This window comes from Aphelocoma coerulescens, chromosome 2 (genome assembly GCF_041296385.1).
Source record: "Aphelocoma coerulescens isolate FSJ_1873_10779 chromosome 2, UR_Acoe_1.0, whole genome shotgun sequence".
Lineage (NCBI taxonomy): Eukaryota > Metazoa > Chordata > Aves > Passeriformes > Corvidae > Aphelocoma > Aphelocoma coerulescens.
The window spans coordinates 56,918,849-56,939,437 of NC_091015.1; the positions used below are offsets into that span (position 1 = coordinate 56,918,849).

The 20,589-nt window shown below is 41.3% G+C and overlaps 1 protein-coding gene across 7 annotated transcripts; it reads left to right on the forward strand.

The window, feature by feature from the left end:
• The first annotated feature begins 275 nt into the window (after window positions 1–275).
• LOC138106663 (probable G-protein coupled receptor 141) lies at window positions 276–17,402 on the forward strand. Of its 7 annotated transcripts, none has more exons than XM_069007635.1 (4): window positions 276–376; window positions 8,993–9,292; window positions 12,253–13,562; window positions 14,079–17,402. In XM_069007635.1, the coding sequence occupies exons 3-4, from the start codon at window positions 13,422–13,424 to the stop codon at window positions 15,024–15,026; spliced, it is 1,089 nt and encodes a 362-aa protein (XP_068863736.1). In that variant the 5' UTR covers window positions 276–376; window positions 8,993–9,292; window positions 12,253–13,421; the 3' UTR covers window positions 15,027–17,402. The 7 variants fall into 7 exon arrangements, with proteins under 7 accessions (XP_068863736.1, XP_068863738.1, XP_068863742.1 ...); XM_069007637.1 differs by having other exon boundaries at window positions 9,231–9,292; XM_069007636.1 differs by lacking the exon at window positions 276–376 and having other exon boundaries at window positions 8,790–9,063; window positions 9,231–9,292.
• Window positions 17,403–20,589: the final 3,187 nt, after the last annotated feature.

The window sequence follows — 20,589 nt, forward strand, 5'->3', positions numbered from 1 at the left end:
ACACTGAACAGAACAAGAATAAATAAAACCCCAAAACACATCCTCATCAATGAACTCGAAAATTTAGATGACAACAACTGGTCTAACCCTGTCTGTCAGCTGTTTGTGGTTTACGAGCAATGGGTGACATTTCAGGAAGCAGACAGAGCTGGCTTGCAGTATCAGTTCCTCAGCAGTGCTTCTCTGCAAAGTCCAGGAGTCACACGGAGCGAGGTGAGTGTCCTGCTATGCTGCTGGAGAGTGGCTGGGTAAGTGCTGCAAAGGTCCTCAGCAGAGGTACTAAAGTACTGGAGACAGACCAGGAGGAGGGAAATATTATTAAACTCAAATGAGAAGGCTGCAGATCTGGATGGAGCTTAACGTTTCCTGGTGGGAGGTAAGATTACAGCAGAACTGGGGGGAAACATGGCAGGAGAGAAATTAAAACTTAGAAGTTGGGTTCTTAGTCCACTGCAGCAGTTTTGAATGACATATTTTATGAAATCAGTGGAAGTAAAGTAGTAATTTAAAGCATATTTTGGGAATCAGCATTGCAGAAGGGGAGGCTAGTCTCCTTTTACAACAGCATCCACACTTTCATAATACTTTCTGAAATTTATTAAAAGACAGGAAGAAAGTGTTATCGGTTTTGCCAATCAATCTTTGAACAAAGAATAAGGAGGAAATTTCCATAATGATTCTACTGGCTTCCTCATTGGCTCTGATACTCTTTCATGATGAGTAAATTTTTCAGAATCAGCTCAGATACTGATCATCTCAAGCCACCCTCATATAAGGTTGCCAGATCTGCCTTCACTTTGGCACTTTTAGACACTGCCCCATATGCTCTCAGGCACTCATATAACTCAGCAATGAAATGAAAACTCATCACGGGCTGCAGCAGCAAGAGCCCAGCCAGCAGGTCAAGGGCTACAGCTGTCAAGACAAAGGTGTAATTATTCCACTCCGTTTACTACCTGTTAGACCACACCTGGGATGCGGTATCCAGATTCTGTCTTCCTTGTCCAAGACAGACACTGAAAAATTCAGAGTAGCATAATTTCCCCTGCTGGAAATATTCAAGGCTCAGTTTGATGGGACTCTGGACACTTCATTCTATAGCCCTGCTTTCAACAGGAGGTTTGACAGTAAAATCTCTCGAGGTCCCTGCCAGCCTGGATGTTTTTAAGCTTTAACAGTCACGATCGACACAGAGTGGGATATGCGCATTACTTTCTGCGAAGTCATGCAGAGGTACCAAAACTAGCTCTGGAGGAGCTAACCGAAGTACTGAAGCCTCTAAGCCTGGAAAACATGGATAAATCTGAGGAGGGAGTGTCACTTCAACACAGATTTATCACCAGCTACCTATTTAAAGCTAGCTTAGATATTTCTACACAGCATTGTGTTCTGAATTGCACACATACCTCAGGCTCACATGGCAACGTGCATATCTTCTATATCCAATGCTGTACAGAAAGACTCCATAAATTCTACTGTTTAACCCCTAAAAAAGCCATGTGCAGGCTGCTTCTGAATCTAAAACAAGAAAGTCCAGGGGAAAAATGCTTCAGAAAAAGCATAATGTAATGCTAGAACCTCTCACCAGTTTAATGAACTTCTTCCTAACCTAGAAGAGATCTCTGTTGCACAGCTGAGATTAAGTTCATGTGAGGATAATCTTAGGTGTGGGAATGGAATGAGGTCAGACACCCATTAACATGGATAGAGGAAACAATCTGAAAATTAAGTGGAGATAGCTTTTGATGGAGAATTCATTATTGTATTGTCAGCTCACTGAACAGAGTGAAAGTTTGCATCTTAAGTGAAAATAAAGGGGAAAGAGTTTTAGCCAAAATAAGTGACATAAGGAAAATCTGGAGTGGGTACAGAATAGGCATTGCTTTATCTGCACTTACTGTGCTAAAGGTACTTAGTAGTGAATGGTGAGCTCTCTCACCATAAGGGCTGTAGAAATCATTGAATCACTTTCATTGATGATCCTGATTTGATGGAGCAGAAAGAAAAAGGCAGCAGTGGAAATTGCTACTCAGTGAGCTGATGCTTCTCATTTTCATCTCAGTTGCACAATTAAACACATTAACTGTGTGCTTTATTTTCTTAAACTCCTCAAATTCTTACCATTACTGATATCAACAGGAGAGCTATTTTGGGGAAATCTTTTCTGTGAAGATGTGTTTGAATTAGTGTTTAATGTGCTGGCTTGAGAACCAGAAGCAATGGGGCTAAAGAGGTAGGATGCTATGGCCAATCTAACCCATCCTGCTGAGAAGATAAAGGTCAGGTTGCTGCCCTATTGTTGCTGTTTTGCTTTGGGACCAGAGCTCATACATGCACAGGTGCCCACCACATCAGGCACCCACCAAAGCCTTTCTATCACTCCCCTGTGCAACTGATCAGGGGAGGGAAAATATAAAAAATGGTTCATGGGTTGAGATAAGGACCAGGAGAGATGACTCACCAAATACAGTCATGAGCAGAACAGACTCAGCTTAGGGATATTAACTGAATTTATTACTCAAATATCAGCAGGATAATGAGAAGTAAAAGCAGATCTTAAAAACACCTTCTCCCCCCCCCCCCCCCCCTTCCCCCTTCTTAGCTCTACTTTATTCCCCATTCCAGTGGCACAAGGGGATGGGGAATGTGGGTATGGTCATTTCATGCCACATTGCTTCTTCCCCTGCACCAACGTGAGGTCTCTCCCTGGGAGATAGTACTCTGTTAATTTCTCCAGTGTGAGTCCACCCCATGGGAAACAGCTCTTCACAAACTGCCGCAATGTAGGTCACTCTTCCCTGGGGTGCAGTCCTTCAAGGACAGCCTGCTCCAGCATGGGTTCCCCATGGGGTCACAAGTCCTAGCAGGAATCCTGCTCCAGCGTGGGCTCCTCTCTCCATGGGTCTGCAGATCCCTGCCAGGAACCTGTTCCAGCACAGGCCTCCCACAAGTTCACAGCCTCTTCCTGGCTTTGATCTGCTCTGGCAAGGGTCTCCTCCATGGGCAGCAGGTGGATCTCTGCATCTTCATGATCCTCCATGGGCTGCAGGGGAATAGCTGCTTCACCATGGACTTCACCATAGGCTGCAGAGGAATCTCAGCTCTGGTGCATGGAGCATCTCCTCCCCCTCCTTCTCCATGGACCTTGCTGTCTGCAGAGCTGTCCTTGTTGCATGTTCCCACCCCGCTCTTTTCTGGCAGCAAGCAAAACTGCATAATAACTTTTTTTCCTTCTCCTTCTTCTCCTTCTTCTCCTTCTTCTCCTCCTTCTCCTCCTTCTCCTTCTCCTTCTCCTTCTCCTTCTCCTTCTCCTTCTCCTTCTCCTTCTCCTTCTCCTTCTCCTTCTCCTTCTCCTTCTCCTTCTCCTTCTCCTTCTCCTTCTCCTTCTCCTTCTCCTTCTCCTTCTCCTTCTCCTTCTCCTTCTCCTTCTCCTTCTCCTTCTCCTCCTCCTCCTTCTCCTCCTCCTCCTCCTTCTCCTCCTCCTTCTCCTTCTTCTCCTTCTTCTCCTTCTCCTTCTTCTTCTGCTACTACTACTACTGCTACTACTACTACTACTACTACTACTACTGCTACTAGTAGTAGTAGTACTGCTACTACTTCTTCTTCTTCAGTATTTTATCATAGAGGCATTATCATCATTTCCACCTGGCCCAGTCTTGGCCAGTGGCACATCCATCCTGGAGCTGGCTGGCATTGGCTCTGACAGACTTGGAGGAAGGTTCTGGCAGCTCCTCACAGAAGCCACCCCTGTAGCCTCTCCCACTACCAAAACCTGGCCTTACAAACCTAATGCACCAGGGTGTCTCCTACACAATTCATTTTGTACCAGCTTACGTTGGTGCTGTTTGGGTCTTCTCTCCACCACACTTCATTGACTCCATGTGGATTTTACTAGATTTTTTTTCTTTAATCTGTCATGTAGGGCTCATAGTATCATAGAGGAATTTCCTGTCTGTCAGTCTTCACCTAAGGCTTCATTAGAGCTACAGTGAATAATGACATAAAATATTGGGCTCTTATGCTTTTCAGTGATAAAGAAGATGTACAGAGCATTAAATAGCCTGGATGAAACCAAAAGAAGGAGGTTAGAAAGGGAAGCTATTTCATAACATTTGTTTCTGTTCTGTTTTTCTACAGAGAGTTCTAAAGATCAACCAAGTACAGGGGCCCAGTGCAGCACCATAGGACAGGGCACTCCAAAACTGAATAAGAATATTTGGACTGGCAAAACATCATTAAGGCCACAAGCAGCATGGCCCAAGATTTTCTGTGGACTCCTGTGCCAATGAAATGGGGAGAAGCTAGGGGAAAGCATATTAGGTGGAGAGTGGGACAAAGGGAAGGTGTGGGTATTCGTCCACAGCCCAGAACAGAAACACTTACCATAAGTGTTTCTACACCTATGGCTGGGCTGTCTAGCTGCTTTCTTAAATATTTAAACTGAACTTTAAATAGGTAAAAGTTTTTAAAAATGCATTGGTACTGAGATTATTGACAACACAATTGGCTTCACAGTTTGGCACTGAAGATCTTACTTTAATACAGTTGCTTATCATTTGTTCAGAATGGAAACCTCCAGATTTAACTGCAAAATGAATCATTTCAGCCCAAACAATTTGATGTAACAGAGCACTTACATGCACACAGAGCCTCACTCTAATATGCAGAGTGTAGCTGTGCTCATTAAGGAAAGGTTCTTGCAAACCAGTGTCATTTTAGAATGCAGTGTGGAAAAATTCCCTTGCAGTAAGTTCCTCCTTTCTGACATGACAGGAGGAACCTGAATTCCTCTCTAACCCAACTGTAGCAAAAACATTATGTATTTAATTGTGTTTATGCTAAGGTAGGAAATCATCTTCATTATCAATTAGTGTTGGCAGCAAGCTTTGCTTTCTGTACTGCTCTTAGGCAGACACTCATACTAATGCAGGGAGGTTTGTTCCTCAGATAACACATTTCAGCATACTAAGTTTCATAAATATCTGTATGTATATATTCAGCAGAAAAGTGATCTTTAGTAAAATGATTTTTTCCATGCACCTGATGATAGAGTTTTCATTACCTCTGCAGTGAGAAATTAGATTAAATAAGCAATCTGGGAATAAAACAGTATTAGTAGTTGCAGTACACATTTTGAAGGTGAGTAGCAACAGACTTGTGCTGGAATCCTTTTAAAAAATATATTCTTCCTTACAACACACTGCCTACCCCAGCAGGCAATTAGGGAGGTTAGTACCAAGTTCAAACAAATTTTAGGATGAGCACTGTCTTTTCAAGGAGAGGGGAAGGATTTTTTCTTCTCAGAAAGGCATATATGCTTAGAGAATTGGCGTGGTGCTGCATATATTATTTCTTTCTCTGCAGTCTAATGTCATCTTTATGGTAGGAGTAATACATCTCCTTGTCAATCAGCTCCCCTTCCATTTTTCTTCACCCTGGTGAGAACAAGCTCCCAAAGTGAGTGAATTGCTGTGCTGGATTCCTGATGAAAGGCACATCCTCTGAAAAACCTACTGGCTTGCAACAGATATGAACTAGTAAAATTCTTCAAAAAAAGGTAATATTAAAATTGGTGATAGACTGCTAGAAGGGTGCAGTTGTTAAATGTAAGTAAGACACTTTCTCAAAAAGTCCACTTAGGCTGGAGGCTGAGCAGATACTTTTTGTATGCAGTTCTGATTCCTCCTCCTACCCTTGGTGACAACCACTGAGGCCAAAGCAGAGTCTGGCAGAAAAGAGAAGAATGTATGGTGAAAGTGCTAATAACACTATAACAAATAGTGTTATTAGCATTAGAACAGATGGTTTCTAGATCTGGGATCTCTCCCATACTATCAAAGAAGAAATACTGCAGATTTTGATGTGGACTTAGGTTTTGATTTGTTTTCAGTACTCTTTTGAAAGATCTGGATTCTGGTAAGACCTGAACAGAAATTTGAGGGGTTTTTATTGATATGCTATACTTCAACATGGTGCAATTTTGGCATTTCCGTAGGAGGAAAAGGTAGTGAGACATACTGGAGGGGAAACAGACTTTATCCATACCACTTTGCCTCAGGTATGCTTAAGCAAATTTGAGTTATAATACCCAAGGATAGTAACTTGCAAAGTGGGTATGTTTTCCCCTAAATCAGGAAAAGAAACTAGGAGGAGGCCTCCAGATGTATTTCTGTTTTTCAGAGGAGCTTGAATTTATGTCTCTGCTATGCAAAGGTGTGTGAAACAAGGAATTGCAAGTCACATTTTACTCCCTGTACTTTTCCAAAATGTTCTTTCAGATATGTCCCAGGCAGTATTTCTCACTCATAGGACACCTTGCACTGCCTGGGTGACAGCCACAAATCACAACTGATCCAGAGCCCAGATAGAATCATTTTAAGAAGCCTATAATCTATAAAATGTTTTTGGCTGATATTGATACTGAATGTCTTTCGTTTTGTAGATAATTAATATCTTTCTATTCAGGTGCTTGAAAGAGTAAGGCACACTAGAAATATGAGTCAAAAATAGGATTTTGTTGGTAACAGCTATAAGTTGGTCACTCAAATGACATACTACCTTTCAGCTCTTCATATTAGCAGCTGATCTTTTACTTAATAAGAAACAGCAAATAACCTGTCACAACTGAAACTTAATAACTGATCAGCCAGTCTTACATACTAGGCCCAGGACCACAGCTGGCACTAGGAGGGACTCTGAACAGATCAAAAAGCAGACTTTTTGTAAGGAGCACAAATTATTATGAATGATGCCCTCCCTGACTTTATGTAATCCACATCAGTTCAGTGTTGTCAGGGCCATCACTCAAGCTTTACCCACAACTAACTAACAGTCGGGTTACCTGCAGTGAATTTATGGTCTCCAGGTGGATCTTATTTTTTGCTTTCTGCCACTTATGTAAGTGAAGGAGAAGAATATTTTTCTAGAAGACCCAACCACCATGCTTGCATAGCTCCATATAGTCCCCTTCTGAATTAGCACTCCAAATCCTTGAGTCCTGGCACAATAAATGTAGACAAACAAAACACCTGTGTTGCCATGGTTATTCTGTGTACAACTCTAAGTCTGGAACAGCTGAAAAATCACTGACAGCATGTATTAAGCCTGAGCAATAAAGGGCATGGTTCTCTTCCCTCAAGGACCTTTCACACAATCGAGAGCAGAGGTACCTTGTTGCTAATCAGTCTCAGGACAAGTAGTCCCTGAAATCTGGCCCAGACTCTCACCTATTATTAAACAACTGATTTATCAACTAGCCCTTGAAACTGTTTCTGTAATGCAAACTCAAAGTAGGTGGTGGTTGAATCCACATGATACAACAGCACTATGAAAAGACATTATCACACTTCTAGATTTTTAGGGTATTGCTAAAACTACCAGCAATTACTCAAAACTTCTAATGTTTCTAAACTACATGCATTTCTAATATTTGTGTTTAAAACCAGTGATGCTCTAAAATAATCACATTCTGCCACCAGCTCAGTACATTACAGTTGAAAATATAAACATACCAGTCTGGAATCATTATACATGCTTTTGGTAAATCCTGGGCAAAATTGCATCAATTTAGCAGGGAAAATTAATTGCAATGACTTATATTAAGCACTCTATACCTATCTAGATCTTGTTGCTAACTACAAATTAGAGACCAACAAAGGTAATGAGGCTGTCTGTCCCAGGTCATACTCTGGTGTTTCACTATTTGGTTTATTCCTGGATTAAAGGACTGAAGATTTGCAAACTGCAAACATACGGAAAGAAGTCAACCTGAAAAACTCTAATTCATTTTGACTGCTTGAGAAAACGGCATTGTTATTTATCAACAAGATTATATAACTTGTATGTTATGTAATTATTATATTTCATCAAAAATACATATCCAAATTAAACAATAAAACATTACTTATGTTTTAACTTACGTTTAACTATATATTAACTTATTATATGTATCAAAAATGTTGTATCATTTAAAAACCCACATACAGATGCTACCTGAAGGTCTTAAAGGTACCTTAGCTTTCTCTCCACTGGAATGCATTCATTCTAGAACAAGACGTAGAGGAAGCCAAGAGAAAATTACTAACTTGAGAAGGCACATGTCTTGATTTAAGGATATCTTAGCTTTAGTTATGGCTTTGCCATGAAGTTTTCAGCTTTTTAGCTGTATGCCTTTCAACAGAGCTTTGAGACCAGGTTGCAGAAAGGTACTAGAGAAGAGCAAAGCATTACTATTACGATCACCTTTTAATATTATCTAAACAGTTCTTTAGCTGTCAGCAACTGTTAAAATTGCAAAATGCAAGAAGACAATTTCCATCACGTACCAGTCTGTTGTGAAGTAGCACTGAACAGGACTTCCCTTGTGCTTTTTTAACCAAATGTGAAGCAACAGGATGCGGTCAGTTAAAATGTTCTCACGTGGGATTACATTTAAAAGTTGTATGCCTATACTGTTGCTTTCAAAACTAGTATACTCAAATATAATCATGAGTTCTGACAGAAACATGTTAAGCCCACAGGAGGGCAAAACTGACCTTGCACAGACTCCTTACAGAGACTCAGTCCCACAGTAAAATATCATTTACCATGCATACACCTCACAGCAACCATCATTGCTTGATGAGCCTTTGATACTGGCATGGCTAATAATTTTTTAATTAAATCTCCTAGTTTCCCCCTGCTAGCACTGTACAGCTGTAGCGATGGCATCATGCTTCGAGATCCAGATACTGAGCTAAAATCTTGGCAGAAAGCAGATGAGAAATGGTGCTGGGCTGTAGAGTGAGCTTTATTTCATCCCTCACACTTAGGTGTCTCTGGCCACATCCAAACCCACACTTAGTTACAATCTAGATCATATTTTGCTCTTGTCCTGCCATGTTTTCTCAAAACACTCTTTCAAATCATCCCCTCCACTCTGGGGAACAACCTTTCCAAATGCGTCTTTGTGAACTGTGAGGCTCACATCTGTGTGTATAGTTTGTCATTTTAGGCAGTAGTATAAAGTACTGTTCAGAAATGGGAGGATTTGAAGACCTCTAATGGCTAAGAAGTAGCTGCAAGGTAAGGGATGCTGTGATGCAACTAAAATTCTTCCCAAGGTTGTGTGCTCATGGGCAGCCCTACCCTCACACAGCGCAGCCTCAAGGTTACTGTTTTGTCATAAGCTCAAAGAAGGAAGTAAGGCAATGACTCTTTAAAGTATCAGGTCTTTTGCTTTTTGTTCTTAGAGCTGACATAGAATGAAGATCCAAGTAAACAACACTTGAAGAGTAGAGAGAAATTCTAATCTGTAAGTATACACAGAATGAAAAAAAAAAGCCTTGGTTTGCAGAGTTTTTAAAAGAATGCTTGCAAGTTTGGGGGGGTGGGGGGAAAGCATTCAGCGATCTGTTTGTTTTATTTTTAACCCATTTTCTGCACAAATGATTTTTCATTGTGTTTTGTAATTTCCTAGTAAAGGACATCATTGCTTCATTCTTTTCCATATTGCTACCCTGTAGTTTTACACTGTCTTCTAAAATTGGGAGGCAGTGCATTTTGCTTTCATCCATATTTGTGTGTGTGTTTGATATCACCCAGTCTCTGTAAGGACCAGAAGGGTTTGTTCTCTCTGTTATGATATAGATAAGGAGGTAAATAATGACTTTTAGGAACACTTCATGGTTTCAATTTTTTTTGTGTGAAAATAGTGACAATCTCAAGTGAAAGAGGACTAACTCAACATGCTTTTCCGTCCCATTTGTTCTTCAACGGACTGAATTGAAACCACAAAATACCAGTATAATGTTGACACAGCCTGCAAGACATGAGCCATTGAGCTACTGAATGAGTTAGGGGAATCATGAAAAGTTGTTTGAAAAAAGTCAATGCCTAAATGTAAAAACACACTTGCTATTTAATATTATTTTATTTGTAATGTTTTCCATTAAGCAGGTTCTTATACCTCAAGCTTCAGGTGTGTGTGGTTATGTTGAAATAAAAAGAATTCTGCAATTATTCTAGTGGCTTAGCCTACATTACCATAACACAGCATGGAATTAGAACAAAATGAAATGCAATTACAATGCCCTCAACAGAAAACATCTTTGAGACTAAATGAGGACTCTGTGAAACAAATGGAGATTTTAAACAGACTTTTGTTAAAAAATATTTGTATTTTGCACTGCCTCCAGCCTAGTCTAGCTCAGTGCAGAAGTGTCAGTTCTGACAAACACTCATTTTTCAATTTATTAAGTCTGTTGAAAATAGAAGTCTTTCATTTGAATTGAACTTTTTTCTCCTCCAAATTCAAATGAAACTTCTCAGTTGGGTGCATGCAGGCAGCAAATGCTTCTTCTGCAGAACCCAACTGTCACAAGACATGAAAATCAGTGTGAAGCCTGCCAGTCTCTCAGCAGACGTGTATGGGGGGATAAATTTTGCAAACACTTGTTATACAGAGTAGAGCTCACTGTTTGACAGAGATTGTAAGAGTGTCATCATTTCTGACAAATGAGGTGGGTTTTTTAATAAGTTGATATAATGTTGATGTAACATAATGGTGACTCATGGACCTGGTTGGGAAAATAGCATACAATGAAGGGAACAAGCCAGTGACAGGCTGATCTGGATTGCTAAATCAGGCTCAAACTAGCAATAAGCATTTTACTCCTGCCAAATGCAAAGTTGTTCATCTAAAAAACAAGTTCAAGAGTAATGGCAGTTCACTGAGAAGCCACAGGTATGTCTGGGATCAAAGCAGAAGTATCTTCTGTGCCATATCAGAGACAGGGGAAGTCAAAATTTGACGAAAGGTTTTTAAATCTAAAGACAAAGCAAGAAGCACATAAAATGCCTGGAATCTGAGATTGTACAAATTCTGTCCAGAAGTATGGTTAATCTTTTTTTCTTTCTTAGGTTGTTGGGGTTTTTTTAAGTAGTAACATAGATAACAGTAAGATAAAAGAGAAACAAGTTCCTGAAGGTTGTAATGAATATTTTTGAGTTGGAAAATTTTGACAGAGTTCAAATTGTTTTCATAAACCATAGAATCACACTATAGTTTGGGATGAAAGAGGCCTTCACGATCATCTAGTTCCAACAGCCCTGCTATGGGCAGGGACACCTCCCACTAGACCAGGCTGCTCAAAGACCCATCCAACCTGGTCTTGAACACAGACAGGGACTGATCATTATGACTTTTTCTGTCCTGAAGAGAACAGTCCAGGAAAGTCATGCAGACTGTGATGCACAGGCAGTCACATGAAATGAGTGTGATGGCAGTATCCACACTGACAACTGACAAACCTTGAATGCACAAGAATCTTTTTGCTGACCATATTTCTGGAAGAAACCAGCCTCTACCCTGTTGGCAATCTACCTCCTTTGTCAAACTGAAACAGCTATTTTTGCAACTGTCCCCCAGCCCTTGGCACCAGTGGCTGCTGTGGCATCCAAATGAAGTGGTGCCCACCGTTGCCTCATGGCTGCTCAAGGCTCCTGTCCAGCAGAAGTTCAGCCGAGTCATGAGAGGCTTAACACAGAGGAAGACCAAACCTGGCTCCAAGACTTGAGCAATATCACTGAACTGGCAGTTGCTGGAGGGGGTGGGAAGGCACAGGAACAAGACCAGCTGTGTCGTGTAAGGTCCACGTTAATTCTTTTTCCACATGCCTCCTGCTAAATTCTGGCAAAAGGACTTGTTAGTTGCATTTCAGGTCAGTAGGTTATAGCTCTGTGAATGTCAGCACGATAGGTAATCTCATTTCACCAGAAAGCAGCATTTCCTCTGTGAAACATACCCTGTGTTATGCTGTACTCTGTATTCATCACGCAATGATATTTCAGTGGGGTGCCTGTGCTACTGGGGAGCTGATAATCTCCTATCGCAGCTGCTAGTAACTTTTTTTTGGAAGATTAATGAAAATTACAACTCCTGCAGAATCTTAGTATGTAGGGATTTAACGATGACTGCAAAATTCTGCAGAAACCTGCATTTCTGTTGCCCATTTGCAGACAAAAATAGGTCTCTTGCTGCCCCCTTCATCGGAATGTCTAAGGAAAATATCAGTTACCTGACTTCTTATCTGTTCTTATTGCCTTCAGTTCAAGTTTCACTGCTGGGTTCCAAAGGGTGACAACAAGGGGTTCTTCCTCTCCAACTGCAGCCACACTTCCAGTGTGCTACCCTTCCCATTATGACACTTTTAAAATATTTAAACTCTAAAAATGCATTTTAAATCAAAACAGTGTGATAATTCCACTTTTCAGAGACATCTTTTCAAACATGAATTTTAACAACCTGGAGAAACTGATGAAGAGCTATTGCTAATCCCTTCTGACTTGCATGTTTATGAGGATGAAATGCAGTGTCTCAGAAACAAGAACAGAACTGGCAGGAACTTGCACCATTTCTGATGCAAGAGCTGCAGTGTGCCAATCTGCAGTGACTTTGATGAAAAGCTCCTTCACTGAAACCCGTTGTAATTCTCTTAATGTACTGGAATTAGTTGTCCACATAACTCTGAAACGCAAGATCAAACAGAAAAGGTCAGTAATGTCAATTTGAGATATGGCACTTATATTTATACTGATTATAATATGATATCTGAAGTCTTGGATGCATTGGGGAAGTTAGAGAATAACTTTTCAATGTATGAAGGGATCTGGATTACTGTAAGGGTAAGTGCTTAGAAATATTGCTAAGAAACAACACAAACCACCTGAGGTGCATAACAGATATTCATTCCCCACTATGAGCAAAATCAATTTATAAAATTGTTATAACCATTTCTTCTTTTCCATAAAGTGAGTGGACTGCTAAAAAACTTTTCCCCTTCCCAACTTTTGGCAGTTTGTACTACCTAAAAAAATGAAAATAAAGCTGAAACACTATTCATACTAAGAGACTGAGGAACTACTTTCTGAAGCGAAAAGCATTTGAGTATTAAATGAAAAATCACAAAAACTCAGCTGGGAGAAAACTCCCTCTCATGTTGTGGGATTCACTGCTGAAATGGATGACTTACTAGAGCCAGTTTTAAATTACAGTTCAGGTAGCAGTAGCAGTATAACTGGGATAGTACAAAGCCCAGTACTGTTCAGTTTTCCTCATTTCTTTTCTGTAACTGTAGTGTGAACATCCTCTGGACATTTTTATAGATGTAAAAGTGCTTCAGGATAACATCCTACCTGAACTCTTCCCCTCCTATATGATCTTGTAGTACTTAAAATCATAACAGGAGTTGCCTTTAGATTGATAAGAATTATTTTTAATCTCTCTTTTAGAGAGTAGTATATTAAAAATGTATAGCATACTTATTAAACTTGCTAATTCTGTTCGGGCCAGGCAGGATGATTTACACTCACCCAGGATGTCCTTTCCTAATGTTTTCTAACAGCCCGTTTGTAACACCCAGTTACTGCATGTAAGATATGAAATGGCCCTGAGTACGAGGATGGTACTGCCCACACTACTCTGCCTGGCAGGATCTAAGGAGGATTTTCATGGGGTCTGGGTATCCATGGTGTTTAATCCCTTGCTCAGAGAAACTGTCCATGGAGAAGAAGTTGACTGTAAGGTGTGCAAAACTCAGCTCTCGATAACAAACAAAAATTTGTGGCTTAGATAGAACAATATATGGTTGTTATCTGGGCCTGGGAAGAACAGATTTGTGTTGCAAATAAACAAATTGATGAATAAGTAGCAGAATCCAAAAAATATCTCTCATCTTCACTGTAAAAGCATGCAGATGCTCAGAAGAGAGGAGAACTCATAACACAGCACAGAAACACCACAATAATGTAATTTCTCTAAGGATCATTTCTCCCAACGTGTTATTGATTCATGCTTGTTTTTAGGGGTATGGTTGGAAATGTCTTAAGGACTAGAGCAGCTATCTTCCCAGCTTTCTCATACATTTTTCTCTAGGCTGGAGGATGTTTGGATAAAAGTACAGGCTACAGCTACTGATACCATCTGTGAGGTTTCAGGATTATTCCTTGAGCAAGAGCCAGGTGGGAAGCCCTTCAGGCTTTTTAGGTAGGCCCCCTCATTCCTACCTTATCTTAGACTTTCTGTATTCTTTCATTTCTAGAATATGTACCAGGAAGATCTCAGGAACGTGACTGAAGGGACCAGGAACAGCAGTGACTCCTCTTCTGCCTTTGTACACACCAGCACCATGAGTGCCATACTGGTTACTGTCTACTCGGTGGCCTTTGCTGGAGGTGGAATGGGGTCCATCATGATGGCGTTTGTGCTGCTTAAGATGAACAGTCTGTCTGTGACCACGACTGCCATCATTAACCTGGTTGTTGTGCACTGCCTCCTCCTCTTCACGGTGCCCTTCCGCCTCCACTATTATGTGAAAAAGAAGTGGGTATTTGATATGCCATTTTGCAAAATGGTGAGTGCCATGGTGCACATCCACATGTACCTGACCTTCCTATTTTATGTGATCACACTGGTGATCCGGTGGCTCGTCTTCTTTCAGTGGAAGGACAAGGTGGAGTTTTACAGGAAGCTGCACGCCATTGTGGCAAGCGCTGCTGTGTGGGTCTTTGCCATGGTCTTTGGGTTGCCGCTCTTGTACTTTGAGTATGGACGCTCAGGCTTATACAATAATACAACATGCTTCAAGTTCCACAAAGAACTACAGCAGGAGAGCGTGAAGGCCCTGAACTACACCATAATTGTAGCTGTTGCTCTCATTTCTTGTGTCCTCTTAGGCCTGCAGATTTTTATCCTGGTAAAAGTGGCAAGAAAGTTTTCCACCTCCCTCTGTTCACACCAAGAGTTCTGGGCCCAGGTAAAAAACTTGATTTTCATCTGGGTGATCATAATTTGGTTCCTTCCCTACCACCTGTTTAGAGCCTACTACATACAGCATGTGAGTGATTTTGACCAGTTAGAAAGCTACAATGAGGTTTTCTTAAGCCTGACAGCTCTGAGCTGTCTCGACCTGCTGTCATTTGTGCTCAGTGGAAACCGCTTCTTCATGCAAAGTGTGGGGATGCTCCACAGGAGGTCGCCTTGCTGCTAGCATCAGCCTCCTGCAGTGTGTGCAGGACCTGGGATAGGACAGTGATGAACAGACATGGCAAACTTCCTCCTCAGCAAGTCAAGGTGTGCCCTGGAAACAGTACAACACACTTGCACAGGGCTCTGCACATCAGCTTCCTGAAGTAATGGAACAAACTGCCTCCAGTGTCTCAGCTGACAAATGTGAAGGTGACCTCAGCAAGTTCCTCATGGTGCTACCCAGTGAGTTGTGGATGGACCTGGAGAAAAGGGAAGAAAGGCCATAGGCTCTTCTGTCTTACTGTTTTTATATCAGGGTTTGTGAAGTCAAAGGCACTAAGAGGAGACTTGAGAACTGCAATGTAGAAACACAAAGAGAGAAGAAGGTTTTTATGGACTAAGGTACAGATTTTTGAAATTTAAAGATCTGTATCATTTTCCCATACATTTCTTATTTATTCCCCACAAGCTCTCAAAATAGCAGGGAAGATATGGTTCTTCCTGAGTAGAACAACTTCTTTCTTCTTTACTGTAAAGAGAAGCATAACTTTCTAAGTGAATTGAACAATTAAACCACCTATTTAAAACTAAACCAGTGATAGATAGTTATTTCTTAAAATATTTTCTCAAAATCACTTTTTGAGATGGTATATAACAAAAGAATTCTGTTATCTTTCTCACATTATGAAAATATGTCTAAAAAAAATTATACATTGTTACTGAAATGGACTTTGCAAGTTCAAACAAAAGCCAGTATTATTATTCACAGAATTGTGCAATTAAAAAATATTTTACCATGAGAACAATTTCATTTAGATCATTCAGACAGAAGCTGCCTTCTCTTCAAAAGGCAAATATTTTGGGTATCCAAGGTAACAATGCTTTCTCTTTTTTTGTCTTATGTTGATTTTGTGCAGTTACGAAGTTTATAACTAGTTACTCACAGTATCTTTAGCTTGAAATCAATTCTATAAATTTTGTACCGTGTACTGGTAGAAAGAATGAAAATACTAATTCTTGGATTGGAGGGATGGAAAAAGCTAATAGACCCAGGGTAGCTAAAAAGCTTATTATATTGCAGTGAAGCATTATCAGTTGCTGTCTCTGAAGACAGAATTAAATTCCACTAAAAGGGATGGAAAATTCAGTAAAATATTTCTGTGAAAGACATTCAGGCTTTCATAGCTCAGCTGCTTTACACCTACCCCCCCCAAAAAATATAAATCTCCAGCTGCTCTAATTCAAGACACCAATGGCTAATATATCTTTCCTCTTCTTGCCATCTGCATAAGGTCACATTTTTTATCCAGAGTTAGTGGGATAATGATTTAATCATTTAACTAATTAGAGGTTATCAGCTGATCAATTTCCATGACAGTCTCTCCTCATGATGCTGTTGAAATGCACCTTTTCGCACTTTTGAACCTTTCCATTCCTTTCTGCCTCACCTTCAGCATTTCTTGCACATCAGACAGCAAAAAAATAACAATTGGTTGATCTTGTTGTACCTGTGCAATCTCATTGCTTTTGGTCCCACCAAGATGGTTACTTTATAGGATCCCATCTCTTCTATAGTCTTTCTACCTTGTCTTCCTTCTTGCTTCAAGGTCCTTTATATCTATCAGGATGTTTGATCATAAAAAGGTATTTTCAGGTCAGAGTATGAGTCATGCTGTATCACACCAAAAGTTGGAAATCACTGAAGTTCACAACACAAGTGAGATGTGGGACAGCTCTCATGGCTCACCCTTGGCAAAAAGCCTGGACCACATCTGTTAAGAAAGAAATGTGAGAGCTTGCAGTGTGTGTGGATCTGAGAAAAATCTGTCCAAGAAGGCGTTTGTTCCCAAGGGATCACAGTAAAAAGGATGACAACTACCAGCCAGATTCAACAGTAGCTGAGGAACTACAGACTTTCAAAACACAGAAGGAGTCAACTTGAATATGTAGTTCACTACTAGTTAACTGTGTGTCATTAAGAAAGCAATAAACTGCTGTGATCTAGATTTGTTTTAAAGCCACACAAACAAGTCTTTTTTCTCCTTGTGGTGGGAGAGGATGGAAATTGGCTCAAAAATTTTGTTTCCTCCCATAGCAACATGGTTGGTCAAAGAAAATGCCTTGCATGCATTCTGTAGGCACTGCATAGCTTTGTAACATTATATTATAACCCTTCTACTATAATAAAGTTATTAACAAACAAAATGACTATGTGCTGAAAAAGTAAAGTAAGTTCCTCCTACAAAAATGCACATAAATTAAAAGTATTTTATATCCAAGTCTGGAATGAAACATAAAACATGTTTTTACAAACAGCACCTCCTGACCGTACAGCCCAACTAATCTTGTTCATCCTGTGTTAAAATCATAAGTCATTTATGTTATAAATAAAGTATGTAATTCGTGCTATTATATATAAAACTAGAATGTAATCAGACCATGTAGAGACAAAGTTTCAAACCCCCCCCCCCCCCCCACCAGCTTGGCTGAGAGAAAAATTTCACAACACCAAAAGAAGTTCTCTCACAATAAGTGAGGATTCGACCTAGGTGGGGTTGGATCTTATCACCGGGACATTTGCACTATGACGATTTTGATCACCACCTTCGGGTATCTACATCTCATCTGATAAGGAATTGGACTTTCCGGGAACTAAAAATAACTGTTCCAGGAACCAGAGATGGCCCATCCATCAGCAGAAATGACCCACTCATCACCCAGGATGGACGATTCATCAGACCCAGGAAAGGCTTTGTGCAGCCCAACTCCGGGACAAGAAAACTTCATGAATACGAGAAGAATAGAATTAATTCGGACTTCACCCAAAAACTGTATAAGAAGGGACCAGCCAAAGCAGCAGGCGTGAACTTGGGAGGTCTGGTGCGATAGAGATCAGATCTATGCGTGTTCACCCAGCTCCGACCCCGGGCTCGGAGCTGCTTTTCTCGATCGTGGCTTTTGAAACCGATATTTCGGTCGCATAATAAATGTCATTTCTTTATAAATTTTGATTGGCCATTTCATTCCTATCAATTTAATTCTTGTAAAAATGTACACTTTCACAGTAGCCTACACCATAGCATCACAAAAAACAGTACTGGCTTTTTTCCTCAAATAAAAATTGATGCTAATGAGGTTAATACTAACTCAGCATGATAATAAGCAAATTAGGGGATCATAATTCCATTATTTAAGTTGGTGATATTATCCAGCATCAAGTCATGGGACTGTCTACGCAAACTTTATGTCTACCACTTGTCTTGCTTTGTGAGAGTCAGCGTCTGGCAGAGAAAGCCTTCCCTTGCCTTGAGAGAATGAAGTTTCTCTTAACTCTGCCAGGAATTGACCACTATAGAGTGTGGGGTATGCCCAGCCCCTGCCCTGGAGGGGTCTCTGCTGAGATAAGAGATTTCGCAATCACCCAGCAGGACTCCCTGGAAAGGCAACCACTTCTTTGGTCACTTTGAGAAAAGACAGACCCACAATCCTTTAGGAGACCCTATGCAGATCCTTCGTAACCCATTGGCCTTCACCCATCCCCTGTATCCCTATAAAAGCTAGCCCTCTGCCCCTGTGCAGAGAGAGCTCTCGTCCCTGGCTTTCCCCTTCGCCGGAGGGGACCCACAATAAAGCTACCTCTGTGCGGAACCAGCCACACGAGCCTCTCATGTCTCTCTGGTCTGGCTTGGCCTGGAGGCTGCCCTGCAGAGCTGAGCTGGAATCACGAGCTGATAATCACTAAAGAGCTGACAGTCTCTGCATGGGCCCTCCTGCCAGCAGCTGAGGGAAGACACCGGGCCTCGGGAAGGCGATTCCTTTCGGGACCATCTCCCCGGACTGGTCACTTCTTCCTGGGTCAGAGCCACTGACACCATCATCCAGCTGTAATAATAGAGAAAGGGGAACTTCCAGTTACCATCATCTGCTTGGTCAGAGGCACCACAGTCCTGAAGGAGACCCTTATTTTGCTGACTGGATGACAAAGGATCATTCTGGGCTAGGAGACAACCATGAACACAAACACAGTATTACAGGACATAGAGGGGATAGGATCTGAAGAATATGACTGGGAATGAGGAGAGGAGAGCAGAATATCAGCATATTTCTGCCACACACCAACAAGGCAATGTGACTGTGCCTCTGGCCTTCATCTCAGGTTACTTACTGAATCCTTGAAGTTGCTAAAAGTGGCACTCTCACTGATGGGAGCAAACTTGCCCTCAGCCACACCTTGCTCCCTCTCCTGCATCACTCTTTCCATATGACTGGAATTTGCCTGCTGAATGTCTTTCAGCTGCAGCAGTTCCCTCTCTAGCTCACCAGGGAATCATGGAAAATCAAGTCAAGGCAAGGACAGATACAGCAAGACTGCTTTTTGCAGCGATCCTGATTTGAGGCTTTTATCAGACTGTAATCTTACTTGTCTAATTCCCCTTAGGATGCAGATCTTTTCTTTACAGGCAGTTTTCCACAGACTGTGTCACCTGACATTTCCATTTCTATGTATTCCAAATAACCAGGGTACCTTAGACTAAAGGTGCTGGTTGAGGAAGAAGGTACCCTCCACAGCTGCAGGCCAAGAAAGCAGTTTTGGGAATTTCAGGCACTTGATGCTTTCTCCGGGGATGGAGAGAGATGGGCATGACAACCCCTGAAGGCAGCAGGGATAGCAGTTCCTGAATAAAAGCCTCAACAGAGTTGCAGATTTGGACATTTCTGACCCATAAAGTTACTAATTTCTGCTATTTTCTGGGAAATAGAACTTTGCACGCATTTTCCCTGTAAGTAAACCCTATGGCTAGGACTTGATCGGAAGCAAGGTCTGGTTTCAAAAGTCAAGGGGTCATTAATAAAACGCCAGCTTGACTTCCCAGAAAGAAATTTCAGAAAATCGAACTAAAGTTTCTGGCACTCAGTGAAGTAATCTTCTTCACTTGCAAACAGCTGCTTAATAAACCAAATTTTTTGCTGAATAGAGAAAATCCAATAAAGCTAATATACGATGTCCATTCCCTGCAGGCTAACCATAAGTAATATATAGTCCTTTTTTCTCAGCAGGCAGCAAACAGGCCAGCTGGCTGCTTTCACCCTCAACCAGTAACTTCCCTCTTTCCCAATAATGCCTCCAGTTTGAGAATGGCAGGCTGGTTTTGCTCATGAGCTCTGGCAGCTGTTGTGTGTCATTCACGTGTGATTGGGGCTCAGAATCACAAAATCAAAGACTGGGTAAGGTCAAAAGGGCCCACAGTGGTTTATTTGATCCAACCTCCACGCTCAAGCAGAATCATCCTAGAGGACAAAACACAGGATTGCATCCAGATGGTCCTTGATATCTCCAGTGACACAGACTCCACAACCTCTCTGAGCACTACGTTCCAGCACACGGTCACTGCACAGTAAAGAAGTTCCTCTTCATATTCCAATGGAACTTCCTGTGCATCAGTTCCTGCCCACTGCCTTGTGTCCTAGTGGTTGGCACCACTGAAAAGAGCCTGGCTCCATCCTCTTGACACCCTCTCTTCAGATACTGACAGACATTGATGAAGACCCCTCTCAGTCAACTCTTCTCAGTCTTAACAGGCCCA

What these genes read in the sequence shown, in the direction of transcription:
- LOC138106663 (XM_069007635.1), top strand. Translation starts at nt 13,422, where the DNA reads ATGGCCCTGAGTACGAGGATGGTACTGCCCACACTACTCTGCCTGGCA. An exon ending in GAGAAGAAGTTGACTGTAAG is followed by an intron (nt 13,563 to 14,078) that starts GTGTGCAAAACT and finishes TTTCATTTCTAG; the next exon opens with AATATGTACCAGGAAGATCT.